The sequence below is a fragment of the Eschscholzia californica genome, unplaced genomic scaffold, assembly GCF_041429995.1.
Source record: "Eschscholzia californica isolate CP2 unplaced genomic scaffold, dmEscCali1.0.p SCAF_5, whole genome shotgun sequence".
In the NCBI taxonomy this organism is placed as follows: Eukaryota; Viridiplantae; Streptophyta; class Magnoliopsida; order Ranunculales; family Papaveraceae; genus Eschscholzia; species Eschscholzia californica.
Genome location: NW_028238472.1, coordinates 3,461,138 through 3,477,055, shown reverse-complemented (window position 1 = coordinate 3,477,055; position 15,918 = coordinate 3,461,138). Strand labels below are relative to the sequence as shown.

At 37.3% G+C, this 15,918-nt stretch overlaps 3 protein-coding genes across 4 annotated transcripts; 1 reads left to right on the top strand and 2 right to left on the bottom strand.

Moving 5' to 3' along the window:
• Window positions 1–458: 458 nt before the first annotated feature.
• Window positions 459–4,586, bottom strand: LOC147536325 (beta-glucosidase 47-like). 2 transcript variants are annotated; one of them, XM_086640346.1, is made up of 12 exons: window positions 4,114–4,586; window positions 3,843–3,909; window positions 3,652–3,710; window positions 3,443–3,518; window positions 2,956–3,030; window positions 2,774–2,861; window positions 2,380–2,632; window positions 2,164–2,279; window positions 1,840–2,095; window positions 1,649–1,751; window positions 1,433–1,541; window positions 459–860 (listed from the first exon to the last, which is right to left on the bottom strand). In XM_086640346.1, exons 1-12 carry the CDS (start codon window positions 4,321–4,323, stop codon window positions 626–628), a joined length of 1,647 nt encoding a protein of 548 aa, XP_086496472.1. In that variant the 5' UTR covers window positions 4,324–4,586; the 3' UTR covers window positions 459–625. The 2 variants fall into 2 exon arrangements, with proteins under 2 accessions (XP_086496472.1, XP_086496471.1); XM_086640345.1 differs by having other exon boundaries at window positions 3,652–3,713; window positions 4,114–4,502.
• A 3,359-nt stretch (window positions 4,587–7,945) lies between these two features.
• On the top strand, window positions 7,946–9,839 carry LOC147536324 (uncharacterized). Its single transcript, XM_086640278.1, has 3 exons — window positions 7,946–8,674; window positions 8,900–9,040; window positions 9,225–9,839. The coding sequence occupies exons 1-3, from the start codon at window positions 7,946–7,948 to the stop codon at window positions 9,837–9,839; spliced, it is 1,485 nt and encodes a 494-aa protein (XP_086496404.1).
• A 2,714-nt stretch (window positions 9,840–12,553) lies between these two features.
• Window positions 12,554–14,955, bottom strand: LOC147536323 (uncharacterized). Its single transcript, XM_086642462.1, has 3 exons — window positions 14,116–14,955; window positions 13,487–13,889; window positions 12,554–13,316 (listed from the first exon to the last, which is right to left on the bottom strand). Exons 1-3 carry the CDS (start codon window positions 14,861–14,863, stop codon window positions 12,680–12,682), a joined length of 1,788 nt encoding a protein of 595 aa, XP_086498588.1. The 5' UTR covers window positions 14,864–14,955; the 3' UTR covers window positions 12,554–12,679.
• Window positions 14,956–15,918: the final 963 nt, after the last annotated feature.

Genomic DNA, 15,918 nt, shown 5'->3' with positions numbered 1-15,918 from the left:
CAATCATGTAAAGCCACAACGAATTTCTGCTTAGAATATTTCCGAAATTTCTCCTTCCCTGACATTTTTAGAAAAGATTACCATTTCAGCTACTATTGTTGTATCTGCAACGTCCTACTGTCCTAGACCTCGAAAGTTATCGATAATTTTTCCGTTTTTGACATCTCGATCCTTACCTTTTATCTTTAAGTGTAAATGGAAGGGACGGGAGAAACCCATATCCAACGGATACGAGGCTCTATTCTAGGCAAAGTCCCTACGAGCCTGCCCAAGAGGCTTGGTATTTACCAATCTTAAGAACCCACCTACAGCCCAAGCTCTAGACGCTCTCCCGAACACGTGGGCCTATTAAACTTATTCCCTGAACACCCAAAGGCCTAAATTGGGGTAGATTCCTACAATAGTGATCAATAGATTAGGATTCTTTCTGTTGCTTACCAAATGAAAACTCCTAAGAATAATAATGAAGAACAGTTCGACTACGAAAAAATTGTGATATATAAGATTTACATTATCAAAGATTCTATCTTTTTCCTTGTCAACTAAGAACAAGACTACCAAGAAAGATGGGTAGTTTTCGTGAAATATGTTATACTAATAATTTCTATTTGTTTACGAAGTTTGATTAAACTGCGTAATTTTGTGATTGATCTTGATCATTCTTGGCAAGAATAGTGGTACTTTTCGGGGCTTTGTTCTTTGAAATGAACTGTTTGTACCAAGTTGCAGATAACTTCGGAGTTCTCTTCTGTGTTGCGAAATCAACATGGAAAAGGCCAAATCTTCTTGTATATCCAAATACCCACTCGAAGTTGTCGAGCAAAGCCCATACGAAGTATCCTCTTACATCGGCTCCTTTCCTACTCATACAACCAAGTAATTCCAATAAATTAGTAGGTTACTCTGACAGTCTGACATAATTATGCAACATGATTTTGAGAACTTCTCAAACGGTGGTCACTTTATAAAAAAGTGAGGAAAAGGCTCACTATTGACTCTTGATCTACCTATTGAGGTGAAAGAGGCCCAAGACCACACCCAAAATGGTATCGAAGCCGAGGTTACCAAAGTCTTCCAGATCCTGTTGTGGAGGGGGAGAGAGAGTCTCTAGGGTCCCAATGTGTGAAGGGAAAGATTGTTAAGTAATCCCACGCTGGTTGTGGGAGGGGTGGTGGCGACTTTATCATAAGTGCGAGGAAAAGCCTCACCTCCTGAGCTAACTTATGGGGTGAGAGATGTCCAAGACCACTTGGGTGTGCGGACGACCGAAGACCACACCGACCCACACAGAATGCTTGTGTTGAATATGAATAGTTGTTAAATTTGATGAAAACTTAGCAGTCCAGCGGCTTCTCTCTTTTCATCGTTTCCAATAAAAAGCTGTTAAGAAACACAAATATCTGTAGCATCAAAAGTGAGTTCATGTTCTTACCTGATTGCATTTGCTAATGAATCCAAGTAGCTACTAAGAAAGTTCACTCTGTCGATATCATTCAAGAACTCTCCAGTAGGAGCACTGACATTGTTTAAATCACCATAACCTAAAACACCAACAAGTATATAACATATCTTAGGAAATAGATCAAGATATTAGAATACTTATTCGCCATTTACATATAGATAGATATCCCGATTTGTCTACTCTTACCAGTTTCTGCAATGTACATGGGCGTATTGTTGTATCTCTCCTTTATATATAAAATCATTTTCTCCATTCCTTGTGGATAAACATAGTACAAGTTCATCGATGTCTACATCAAACGAAAAAGGAAGCTTTCGTTAATAAACTAAGTTTGAAGTTTAATGAATTATAGTAGCAACAATATAACTTTAACGTACCGGGTTTCCAATGGGAATGCCATTTTTTTCACCAGTTTGTAAGGTAAAACCTTCGGTTTCGGAAATTCCCATTCCATTTTGACAAGTAGAGTGCATACAATCTTTGACATATAAACTAGTATAGTGATTGATTCCAATGAAGTCTAAACTACTCTTTAGTTTCTTTTGGTCATTTTTCGAAAATGAAGGCAACTTGGGTCCAAGCAATTTTCGCATTTCTGAAGGATAACTTCCAAACATAATGGGATCCAAGAACCTGCAATAACATTCATGAGCTGTCGGCAGCAAGCTTATCACCCAAATCTAGGGGTTGTTCATGCTTACCAGTTGAAAAAGAAAGAATGAGCTCTTTCGGCAGCAAGCTTGTCAGCTAAAGAATTGCTCATAGGTTCAAACCATATGGCATTCATCACAATCCCAATGCTACCATTTTGTTCCTTCTGATTATTTGGTAGAGTGTCGACTTAGAAATCTTCTTGTTTTCTTCTAGTTTAGAGATTGTTAAAGACAAATGAGAAGGTGTCGTAAAAAATGTAATACCTGATATTTGGATCTGTAAAGTTGAACGGCCGAGGCATGAGATAGGATGATATTGTGAGCGGCAATGAATGGTTCGGTTAAAGAGTTACCAAAGGTACAGTTACCAAATGGTCTCGAACAACGAGCCGGTGGGTAATATCCAGTTCGGTAAGTCTGTATAGCTAATATGTTCGGCTCGTTGAATGTGGCCCAGTACTTGACTCGATCTCCAAATGCTTCAAAACACACATCTGCATAAAATCGAAAATCTTCCCTGCAAAAAATTGGTTGCTTTTAAAAAGATGCATCCACCAATCGGCAAGAGATGACAGAGAAAGAAAACATGAGAGAGTGACAGATTAGCAAAAGATTCCGATGTGAAAGTTTCTCTTGAAAGAGTTATTTGTTACTTAACTGTATTTTGGGACTCAACCAACTTCCGTATCTATCTTCAAGTTCTTGGGGAAGATCATAGTGACTTAAGGTAACAAAAGGTTCAATTCCTGCAAATTCAATCCGAAAAAAGAAGAAAGAGACCCGTTCAAACAACAAAAGAAATTATGCTGAACGAAAGGCCTATGAAGTAGATATTCATACCTTTTCGCAGGAGAGCGTTAATCATATTGTTGTAGTGTTCGATTCCCGCAGGGTTTATACGCCCATACTTTCCTCCTGTTACGTATTTCATTAGCATTTCGACTGGAGGACTAGAGGACTAGTAATGACCCTAAGAGTTGGTTAGCGATCATGGGTTTATATTCAGTTCATGGCTGACTCGTGGATTACATTAGGTGTCCGAAACTAAACGATGTCATGGTTCAAATAGAAGGCAAACCAAATGAAAATTTTCAAAAGAAACCCAAGAACGAAAAGGTGAATTATAATTGAGATTTGATAGGTGGTGTCTTTTTTTGTCTCACTCTCGTCTAACTTAAGAGTACCCAAAATCAACCAAATAATCATACGAATTAGGACTTATGCATCATGAGTCAAACAAAAACAAACATTCTGAAATCTAACTCGGATCCATTCAGACCCCGATTCTGACTTAAACAAGTAAATTCATTGGGTAAAAATACTTAACTGGGTAGAATTCTAGCCCATGAAATTGAAAATCGATAGCTATCGACTCCAATAGAGTTCATCAGATCAAAATCATCCTGTGATTTTCACCACAAACACAAAATCATCAACAAATTTCTACAAGTTAGACACATTCTACCTTCCTCTAAACATGATTAAATTAACCTAATTAGAAATTAAAGATCAAATGTTAACTAATTAATGAGTTACCAGATATCTATTGTAATGATCAACTGCTATATCTCCATTACTACCATCAATAATTTTATCTGCTAATTATAAAAAGAAAAACTTCATCAATAATCTTTCTCTAAAACACCATAACTCTTAAATAATTATTATATTAAGTTAATTAATTAAATTAATGAAAAAATTAATGATAGTATTAGTGTTAATCTAACCTGTATTATGAGTGAAAAAATCCCAATTATTAACCCCTTTTCCATCACTCAAATATGCACCTTCTACCTGCAATTTGAAAACATTTTCCCCAATACCTTAATCTCATCCACTAACCAAATAATGGGTTTTACTTGTTTTCTTGATTTCTATAACTAAAAGAGAGATAATCAAATCATGGGTTCTTTTCATCAAAAAAAAAATTCATCAAAAAAAAATCATGGGTTCTACTTGTAATCTAGAAAAAGAAAGAGAGAGAGAGAGAAAGAGAACCTGATAAGCAGAGGAGGCTGTACCAAATAGGAAGTTAGATGGGAATAATAATGAAGAAGAATGATGATTAATGGTAGAATTGATTACTCTTTCAGTTTCAGCAGCTGATATCAACAAATTAGGTGAGAAGACAAGAAACTGATAGAACCAGACTAGAAATAAACCCTTATTAAACCCTTCTGAGAAGAAGAAGAAGTACTCCATAATCATAGAGATGATCAGAGTAACCTTATTCAGTTATTCTCTCACTCTCTTCTTTCTGGTTAATATATACACTTCACCTTCTTGATATAACAAGTAAATTATCCATTGTTCAACAAAAAAAAAAAAAAAAGTAAATTATCCATAAATTTTAAAAAAATGAAATTATTTTATGACATATTGATTTTCTTTTTTGTTAAAAGTTATGACATATTGATTAGTAGCAAAATTCTTTGTGGAGTAAGCCGTAAGTTCCCATATGCACGAAAGGCGTAACAATACGGGTAATGTTTAAGAGAGTAACTCGGTGAAATAGACATGTCTCTGAAGAGACGTGGACGGACTACCCACCCCTAGACAGAAAGACTCTAAGAAGCTTTATTGTTATTTGGAATTGGATTTGAGCTTTTCCTCCGCACCTCATGTGGGAACGAATAAAAATAAATAATAACTCATATATATATAACAAGTATATTACACATAAATTAAAAAAAATATTGTATCATACATAGAAAGCTAACTCGTTTTGTAACTATAACACGTCCGTAAAACAAAACTTCTTATTTTAATTTAACAATTTCACAATACTTATATAACAAGTTACAGTTGTGTAGTCTTCGTTATTTGCAAAATAAAAAATAAAAAAATAAAAGACGAAAAATTATATTCATTCCACATATTTTTGTAGACCTATAGTTTATATCGATATCTTTTGAGGTATTTATCAACATAATCGTAAAGCTTGATTAGTTTTTTATGCGAGAGCAACAATGTTGAATCAGCCAGGGCTGGAACAATCAGAGTTAGAGCAAGCAGCGCTGGAATACGCAGACAAGCATACCAACGGGTTGACCGTTACTTTGCTGAAACCGGTTTCTTTATCACTTTGTGGTGACAACTTTATCAAAGTGTGGTGATCCGGATCTTCCTAGTTACCTGTTACGATTTTACATTCACTCCGTACTCACGTTTCCGGAAAAATGCGTCAGTTTTCTTCTAAATTCTTTTCAAAATACTTTTTGTAATAGCTAATAGGTTCAAATCTTATTTTTTGTGATCTCCACTTTACCCTCCGAATATCTTACATAACTAAACAAAAGAAATAATAATAATAATCTTATTATTTTCTCTTCCTTAGGTAATTTTTTCTTTCTTCTAAAGCTTACATGTCATTGACAGACATCAAAAAGATCTTTAGTTTGATTATCATTTTATTTTTGCTATTTTCATGAAAGAGATTTTTCTAATGGCAGTTAGATTTCTCAATCACAATATAAGGTAGAGCTAGCATTATTCACTTAAATGGTAGATATCCAAATTGATTTACCTTAAAAAAATATTCCAATTGATACTTTTAGAGGATGGTGGGACAAAAGTCTTCTTATACTAAAAGAAAGGTCAATCCTACTCGAGGAGCAACCACGTGAAGCTCGTGCAAATTAGAGAGAGGATAAATCTAAGGCCCAAAAACCAAGCCCAAATAGGAAATCCAACCCAATAGGGATTTATATTTCAAAAAAAACCCAAAATGTTAGATTACCTCTCTATCCCTCTAAAAGAAATTGTTCCCTCTCTTATCCCTCACACATTTCCCGCCCAAAACCACTTCCTCTCCCTGACTTCTGACTCGATTTGACCCGACTCTGACCAGCCATCAAGACAAACCCACGCCATCTCTCTCTCTCTTCATTCATTCAAACGATTTCAGTCTATCTCTCCTCTCTATCTCTCCTCTCTACCTCGATCAAACGATTCAAAGCTGCCTCTCCGTCTCTCTCTCTTTCTCTTTTTCAAGCGAAACAATCTCCAGCCATTAACGCCTCTTGCATTCGAAACGTTACCACCGATTATCACTCTCACAAACCTATTTAAGCTTTCGGATCTACTCATCTTTCTGTCTAAATCTCTCTGTTTCAACGAATCTCAAGCTTCTTTCTCGATTTCTCTCTCTTTCAAAACAGGTACGTCTCTGTTCTTCATCTATCTCTTGATCCTCTCTCTGTTGTTGGTAATTATTAGGATTGTTGGAACATTTTTGGGGTTTCTTGTTTCAGATCTGTGGTTTTTGGTACAGTTTTAGGGGTTTTTGAAAATTTTGGGGAGTTTTCAAACAATTAGGGTTTATGATTTCAAGTTTAGTAGTTTGATCTATAGTCTGTGATAAATCATTTTGGGTTGTTTTTCGAAAAAGTTTTAGGGTTAAGTTGCTACAAAGTTTGTGATAAAACATTTTGGTTGTTGTTTTGTGATTTCGGAAGCATTTGGGTGTTTATGGTTCTTCATCAAGCTTCTAGGTTAGTTTTGTTTTAACATTTAGGGTTGTGAACCGAAAGTTAGGTTCTGTGGAGACATTTAGTACTTTGTCTTTGTTTTTTGGGTGTCTTTGTTTATGAAGTGCATGATTTGGTTTATCATTCTGGGTTGTGTTGAGGAAATTTTGGATTATGTTTAAACATTTTGATAGTTGTTTGTCATTTCGAAAGCATGCATCTACACAGAAAGGTCATTTGGGTGTATATGATACTACATCAAGTTTCTAGGTTAGGGTTGTTTAAACATTTAGGTTTCTGTGGAGAAATTTAGTCATTTGATCTAGATTAATGGGTGTCTGTGGTTGTTGATTAACAGAATGATTTTTTTTAAACATTCATGGTTGTGAAAAAGAAATTAGTATATGTTTAGACATTTTGATTGTGTATATAAATTCTGTGTTTGTTTGATACGTGTGGGTGTCTAATACAAAACATAGGTGTTTGTTTTAACATTTATAGTTGTGTAAAAAAAATTAGTATATGTTTAGACATTTTTGACTGTGTATATACATTCTGTGTTTTGTTTTGAACATGTGGGTGTCTAATACAAAACATAACAGCTTTTGCAGATTACAAAAAGATGGTGAAACAAAACACAAAAAAAGGAGACGCACCTGTGCAAAAACAACAGACACCCCTTCGTGCTAGCCCTAGGAAGAGGGCTGCTGAAGAGGCAACCTCTGCTGGGCCCTCCAAGAAAGGCAAAAAAGTATCAAGTCCAAAACAAGCCAAGGTATCTTATTGTATACACATCTTTTACCATGTCCTGTATTTAAAGTTTGTGGGTTGACATTTCATATAATGTTTTGGCATATTTGTTAGTGTGATGACATTCTTTGAAATGTTGTTTCAATTAGTGTGATGACATTCTTTGAAATGTTGTTTCAATTAGTGATCCTTCATTCTTGTGTAGACCAGCATTGGCATATGCTCTATTGTGTGGACACTATCCAAAATGATCTGACATATTTGTTAGTGTGATGACATTCTTTGAAATGTTGTTTCAATTAGTGATCCTTCATTCTTGTGTAGACCAGCATTGGCATATGCTCTATTGTGTGGACACTATCCAAAATGATCTGACATATTTGTTAGTGTGATGACATTCTTTGAAATGTTGTTTCAATTAGTGATCCTTCATTCTTGTGTAGACCAGCATTGGCATCTGCTTTATTGTGTGGACACTATCCAAAATGATCTGACTTTATTTTAAGTGATGTAGCATTCAGTGTAGTGTTGTATATTTTGTAGAATGTGCTGACATATCTGTTACTTTTTGTGTGAAGCACCGAGGATATACTTCCAAGAAGAGAGAGCCCATGGTGGAGCCTCAACCAAAAGAGCCTGTGGAGCAGAAGAAGAAAACTGCTTTCAATTACAAATGTAACTTCAAAGCAGTTTTCAAGGTGGCGCGGGAATTGATGTCATTTATTACTGAAGAGCAAAGGAAGATGTTGCTTTCTTCACCATTCGGGGCCTTATTTAAGGCAGTGACCAGTTTTAGTTTCCGAACAGAGAATGTGGCGGAGAAGCCGAACAAAGCCATCTATGATCTTCTGTACTGCTATGACAAACAGAGCCAAGCCTTCAACATCGGAGGGAAGTTGATTCAGTTCACTCCCGGAGATGTTGCTTTGCTGTTGGGAGTCCCCATGGAAGGACAAATTTACGAAGCATTCCCAACCAATGTCACCATAGATGTGGCTAAAGACGAGTTTTTGACCAAGTATTTCAAAGACTGTGTTGTTGAGGGAAAGGCTTTATCTTTTGGGGGTCCCAGCATAGAAAAGGCGTTGCATGTGGCTGCAAGAACAAAGGCTCCGGCCATTGAGTTCTTGAAACTATGGATCATGTACATGGCAGCCACCTTCCTGTTCGCTTCAGCTGCCGGCTCCTCTGTTGTGGGGAGTTTTTATCACAATCTCCAAACGGAGAGAATGATGAAAAGAGTTTCCTGGGCTAGAGCTATTCACTCCTACATGATGGAGAGAATAAACAAGCACTCAGAAGACCCGGCAAAAGCTTCAGGATGCCTGACTCTTCTCCCCGTAAGTATTCATTACAATGCACTTAAATGTTTCATAATTTCTTATAGTGATAAAAATCAAGTTAGTTTGCTCTGACATTCTACCAAATGTTTCATCATTCTGTTGGGGCTTCTGTAATGCTGATACATTGTTTAGAATGTTTGGGCAATGTAAGAAATGTGTTTCCATTTCTTGTGATGATACAGAAAAACACTTCTGACCTATTTGTGTTTAATTTATTTGCAGTACTGGTACTGCATGCACACCAGGATCCATGAGGACCTGGTTGGAGAAGTAGGGGTCAGTCCTAGAATAGCTCGATGGGTGATCGAGCCATTCTTCCTTAAAGGACTGGAAGAAGAGTTGGAAAGCATCACAGAGGAGCAGGTAATTTGTTTCAACATTTCTTAAAATGTCTTTGTGATTTTATAAAATGTTCTAACATAACTGATGTCTGAGTGACATTGAGGAAAATGTTGGAACATTTGCAAGAATGTTGGAACATTTAATTATGTGCATGTGTTTTTTTTAGAGATGTTGAGATAATAACATTATGTATACCTTCTTGTAGGTGAAGGTGGAGTTGGTGGCAGAGTCTGAGGAAGAGGAACAGTTGTTAAAGTTCACGGAGAGGGTGGTGGAGGAGATGAATGAGGAGGAAGTGGAGAAGTTGAAGGAGGAAAATGAGAGGTTGAGAGAAGAAAATTTGTTGGTTAAGAGAGAGTGTGAGATGGTGAAGAGAGAGAGAGAAGTATTAAAAGAGGAGTTGGAGAGGATGAAGAGAGAGAGAGGAGAGAAAGATGATGTATTGGAGTTTGATTTTGGTGTAGGAGGGGAGGTGGATGTTAGAGAAGAGGTTGGTAGAGATGAGGTGACTGTTGGAGAGGAGGTGACTGTTGGTAGAGATGAGGTGAATGTTGGAGAGGAGGTTAGACAAGAGGTGGAGAGTGGAGATGGTGGAGAGGAGATAGTGGAGCAGGAAGTAGCCCCAGAAAATCCGGAAGAAGAAAACGCAGAACCCAGCATCGAAAAAGAAAGTGATGCCGAAGCCCAAACTGAAGGAGCAAAAATAGACGACAATAAGGGTAAGAAGGCAATTTCTGATGAGTCGGTAAGGTGTCAAGCTTCCGGAGAGGGCCAAAAGCAGGAGCAGAAAGTGAGCCAAGGTGCTGGGTCAAGTGAGTAAATGCTCACGCAAATCTTTACTTCTGTTGACATTCCTGTCTTTGCTTGATTAGAATTGGGAAATGTTGGAGCAAATACCAGAATGCTTCAACATTTGAGATAATGTTATAACAAAGTAATGAATATTGTCTTTGCTTAGATTTTTTGTTGGTTTTATTTCTAGTTTATTTGTTTGAAGCAACGTATTAACTTGTGTGCAATCTATCTATCTTCTCTGAAATTCTTACTTACTTGTCAGATGATTGGTATGAACATAAATTGTTCGGCCATCGTTACAAGTTTTTTGATAAACGGTAAGTAAAAGAGTTCTATCGTACTCCCACGATGTCTTTTACCACGACAATTGAAGACTTTCTTTTACCACGAACGAACGACAATAGACTGGTCGGCTAAGTAATAAATAAGAAACAAACAAGTAAGTGTTCTTCTCCCACATAAATACGTAAAATGTTTGAACATACGTGCTAACGTTTATATATATTGATCGAGAATTGGATAATAATTTATGTTAAGATTTGGTTTTCTATCGAATGTTGACTAGTTAAACGTGTGGTGGTGGGACAGGTGAAAAGCATTTTCCAAGTTTTTTGAATGTAGGTGAAAATGAGACGGAAGAAGAAAACTTTCAGCTGACTTGGCCTTCAGCTTTCTTTTCAGAGGTTTGCGAAGTGGCAAAAGTATATGAGAACTATGAGATCGTGGAGAACGAAAGTTCTTCTGAAGACGATTTTGTAGATAAGCCAAAGGTTGAAACGGCTGAAGTTGTGGAAAAGAAAGATAAAAACAAACCAAACTCTTTGGTTAAGAGGGTTAAAACACAGCCAAGAACCCGAACCATGACCGAGAAAGGAAAGCAACTCGAGAAGAAAAAACCAATTAATGTAGATGAAATTGTAGAGTTGGGAGGTGGAAGGTCAGCAGCAGAGGAGGAAGGCCAGAAGCTAGGTAACTGGAAAAGAAGCCCGGTGTGGAAGAAGTTGAAGGAAGAAGAAAAGGGCCTGTTGGAAGAATTCATCAGGAAAAGTAACAAAAGGTACGAGAGAGTTACTGTAATGTTCATGCATCTACAGTTATGTTTGCACATTGCAGTTTGTGTTTATGCATTTTTATTTGCTTACTGTAATGTCCATGCATTATCACAAATGTCATGACATTAGGAACTGTGACACATGTTTTTTCAAATGTTGCAGCACAAAAGTCTGGTTCAGTAATGGGATCAACGACATTTGTGGGAAGCAGTTAGATATGTTGATGATGAATCTGGAGTGCGACTCACAAGTTATTAACTGGGCTAGTTCGTTCGTCACTAATCACGAGGATTTGAAAGAAAAGAGTGTCCTATGTCTACCATCAGAGATCTACGTAAGTGAAGAGATTAGAATGTTTTCCTATCGTCATCTTTTATATGAGTGAACATTTTGATAACTTTGTGTTTGTTCGACAGACAATGATAAAGTCGGAGGTCAACCTAGCTTCAATCGAACATATGCTCAATCGCACGTTGAGTAATAATGCTGGGAAACCGGAGATCTTGTTTGTGTGTGCACCAATCTGCCACCCAACAACGGGGGACGCAGCAAGGGGGGGGCACTGGACACTATTGATATACAATGTATTTCTCCATAGGTGGACCCATTATGACTCAATGTCATTTGACAAGAAGAAGGTCACGGCTTGTTACGAAAATGCCAGGGAGTACGCGGCATATGTCGAGGATGTAATGGAAGAAGTTGGGTTCACAATGTTTGGAACCCAACAAAAATATGCAGATGTCGTTGGGGAGCCAGAATTCCCTACTCAGGGAGAAAAGTAAGTGTTCTCACTCTTTATTTGATCCAACATTATGATGCATGTTTTAATTAGTTTGAAATTGTTCCAACATTCCTGGAAATGTTGGAACAAAAACTTATATGTTTTTAGCAATTTGTTAAAAACACACGTAGTTATTAATAATTTAGTCTCATTTAACATTATGTTTCAGAATTGTCTGTGACTGTAGACACATTATGGATTATGCTTTAACATTTGGTTTGTGTCTTGAACAGCCCGGATTGCGGTCTGTTTGTCATTTTGAAAATTGAAGAGCTCGTGGCAGACTGCACGACAATAGGACCCAAACAGCGTACAGAAAACCCAGATTGGGTATCCCTGGCACAAAGGAAGAGGGCCAAGCTAACCCACAACATTTTGAAAGAGAATACGATATCTTGGAGGATGGCCCGAGCTTGAAGTAGTTTCCCCTGTGTATGTTTTTTTTGTAAAGGATCTTTTTTAATCAAAAATGAAGTAGTTGTTCAGGTAACGGGTTATGTTCATATCACTAAACCCGAAACGACTTCATTCTTGATTAGATTACAAACAAATATGGTTTGTAAATTCTCTTATTTTGGGATGTTAACAACATACAATGATTTTGGATGGGATGTTTATGTTAAAACAATATGAAGTAAATTTGAATATATTATTATTTTTCTTCAACAACATGTGTGACATGCATTGTCCCCTTAGAGTTTGTTTCAGGGAAGAACATACACAGATATGTTAGAACATTCCTTCCAATGCTGAGACAAATTGATAAATGTTTCAGAAATATGTAATAATGTTCCTTAATTAATACGAATGTATTCAAAAAATCCATAATAATCACACATGGTAAATAATAGTAAGACATGTAAGGATTCATTCACTGAACATTTTATAGAATGTTATCACATATTCACTAGACAAAAAATATATATACTAAAGACAAAAAGATTTTACTAAACATTGAGCACAATGTAACAACACTCTGTTACATGTTGAGACATATCGGTGAATGTTATAACATTTAGGGAAATGAGACTACAGTTGGGCTCGACATGTCGCACTGTTGTGATAAGCGGGTTGGTTGCACCTGCGACATATTCTTTTCCTCCTGGTAACATCTCCGGAACTCTGCAACCTTGTTGTACGTGGTCTGCCTGGTGCCCTTCTAACTAGTGGAGGAAGAGTCTTGGTTAATGGATCAAAAGTATATGGTTCGTCAAAATTTGGAACGGGGTAAACACAATGTTGGTATGTGTTCCTGTAAGCCTCGACGGTCCAGACCGGATCGAAAAAACATGTACTATCACCACGAGTCTTGTTGATGCATAACATTGCATGTTGACACGGAAGCGAATCTACTTGCCAACGCCGACAAGAGCATGTGAGAGTACCAAGATTTACGGAATGGCGTGGAGTAGAATATACTTCATAAACAAGTGGGGCTGCCTCGACGTATCTCCAAGTCTCCGCAACTTTGTATTTCGCTTGTTGCTCCAAGTTAATGGATGGGCAAAGAAATGTATTCCATCCAATAGAAGCGTCTCTATGCTTTCGCATCTTGTTCATAATCTTCTGTCTTATGGCATCCAACAATGCTGTAATAGGGAGCACGCGGGCTTTCTTGACCATGTTGTTGAAGCTCTCAGACAGTTGGGAAGTGATGGCGCCATACCTGTGAAAACACATTAAATGGGATGCTTGTAAAAGATCGTGTAGTGTTAAAACATTGCGCGAAATGTACACACATGTATATGCCTGACGGAACACATGAACAAATGTCCATTCATAACAGAAAGATATGATTAATGTTAAAAAATAACTGAAAAAGAGAAAACAAAATACCTATCCCCTGGGAAAAAGGAATCTGCCCATGATTCCGGATTAAGGGATTGGAAAAACCTCTCGACATTGGTTCCACCCATCTCAACCATTTGTTCAATGGTTGCGTGATACTCGCTCTCGGGTAATGCCCGTGCCGCCGTAAACATAAGACTCTGAAAATAACGTGACTGGCGCGCCCCGTTACGTATCCTCAAGTTCAGATTACATCGTAAGTGCCAAGCACAGAATGAGTGATGAGCGGTGGGAAAAACGTTCTTCACGCCTTTTAGAATTCCAGCATGTCTATCCGAAATAAAGGTGTAACGTTTGATCGGATCTACTGCTAATTTCAAATTTTGCAAAAACCAATCCCAATTCTGATCATTCTCAATGTCCACAACTGCGTAAGCAATGGGGAAAAGACCTAACCAAAAAAAATGAAATACAAAATTAGTTCTGTTGATGCATGAATCAAAAGTGTATAAGCATTTTTGGAAATGTAAACCCATATTTGGGAATGAGGTATGACTTCAGTAAATTACGCCGCATCTTTATCTATGTCGCGTCAATAATGATCATGATCTAACATTTTGTCACGTGTTAGCAGGAACGCTATAATGTTAACATGTGATGTGAAAATGAAAACATACCGTCGTTTCCGTCCTTGGTAACCGCAGCCAAAATGCAGCCATTAAAACGAGTTTTGGCGAATGTTCCATCAATATAGATCACAGGGCGACAGTGTTGAAACCCAAGGATAGATGCGTGAAGGGCAATAAAAACTCGGACAAATCGGTTGGTAGTGGGTTCGATTTGCAAATCAATTATGCTATTGGGATTAGTACTCTCCAAAGCATCTACGTACCACTTCAACTTTGCGTAGGAATCACCCTCCTGCCCAAATACTTTGTCCATGGCTACCTTCTTACCACCGTAAGAAAAATAATAGGTCAACTCAACACCGTAATCGTCTTGAAACTTTTCTTTAACTTCAGCAGTACTCCAATTTGGGTGTCTTCTGATGTCTTCATTCATTAGGCTGCCAACAAGTTTACTAGACAACTTGGGATCCGCAGGTTTGAGAACAACATCGAGACAATCGTGATTCGGTTCGTACTCTTTCAACAAAAAAACGGATTTACAGCCCAATGGTGCAACCCCGTGCACTCTCCAATTACATCCGGGTTTGGAACAAACGGCAGTAACACGACCTGGTTCATTCTTGATATATTTGTAGTTGTTCTTGGTTGCAATGGTATATCGACCAAGAGCGTCTCGAAAAGCTTTGACACCACCGGGGAATATTTGCCCAATCTCCGTAAATACGTCGCCCCATGAGTCACATACTAACTTCTTCTCATTATTTTGAGATGTAGAAAGTGACCTTTCAGTTTCCATACTGCAAAATTGAATAGAATGTTATGAAAGTATCATAAACTGTATTAAAATGTTAACAAATGTGTGAACATCTAGTGTAATGTCTAAACACCGAGCATAATGTTTTGACATGCGTAGGAATGTTTGGTTATCATGGAGAATGTCGTAGAATTATACGTAATGTGTGAGTTTATGTGAAAATGATGGATAACATTATACTGATTGTTTCGAATATGTGGTATAATCAGGTGGTCCAAGAAGCAATGTCTGATCATTCTATAACATGTTGAAGCAATGTCTAATCATTCTATCAAATGTTGGTCTAACTGCTAGTTCAATAGCTATGAAACAAATGTGTTAACACATGAAAAACTACTTTTAACATGTACCATGTGTTCAGACATTTTAGAAAATGTTAAAACAAACGTTAAAGTTGAAACAGAAACAAGCAGATTGTACGGACAGCGGTAGAACTGTACGGACATTCCAGAAACGAACATCAACAGATAGAACAGTAGACGAGAAGGAAGAAAAAGAGCATAAAAATCATAAAAAATAGATTCAACATCAACAGTTACCTGGATTTATAGGACAAGAATGTGGTGATTCGAACAAGTTGATGAGTCTAGAAACAAACAAGTTGATGGCTTATCTCTATGATGACTGAAGGAATAAAGGGTTTTGTAACTCGGTTTGGAGATGTAGGTGATGACTGAATGAAGATGATGACAATATTAGAGAGAGAAACGTGAAAACGAAGATGATGATGGAAGAGATGAAGACTGTAGATAGATGAAGGTGGAAAAAAAGGGTTTCCAAAATCGGTTTAGGTAGAGAGATAAAGTGAAAAAGATTTTGGAGAGAGAAACTAAATCAGATTTTGGAGAGAGAAAGATATGAGTTGTTAGAGTTGAGGGATATATATAGGAGGGCAAAAGAGGGTTTAAAAGAAAATAGGAAATCCTAGAGATAAGAGTTGGGCCCGGATTGCACATTGGGATGTGTATTTGGGTTTGATATGAGTTATTATTTGATTATTGGGTTTTGGGTGAGATATTAAACCTTGTTGGGTTTTT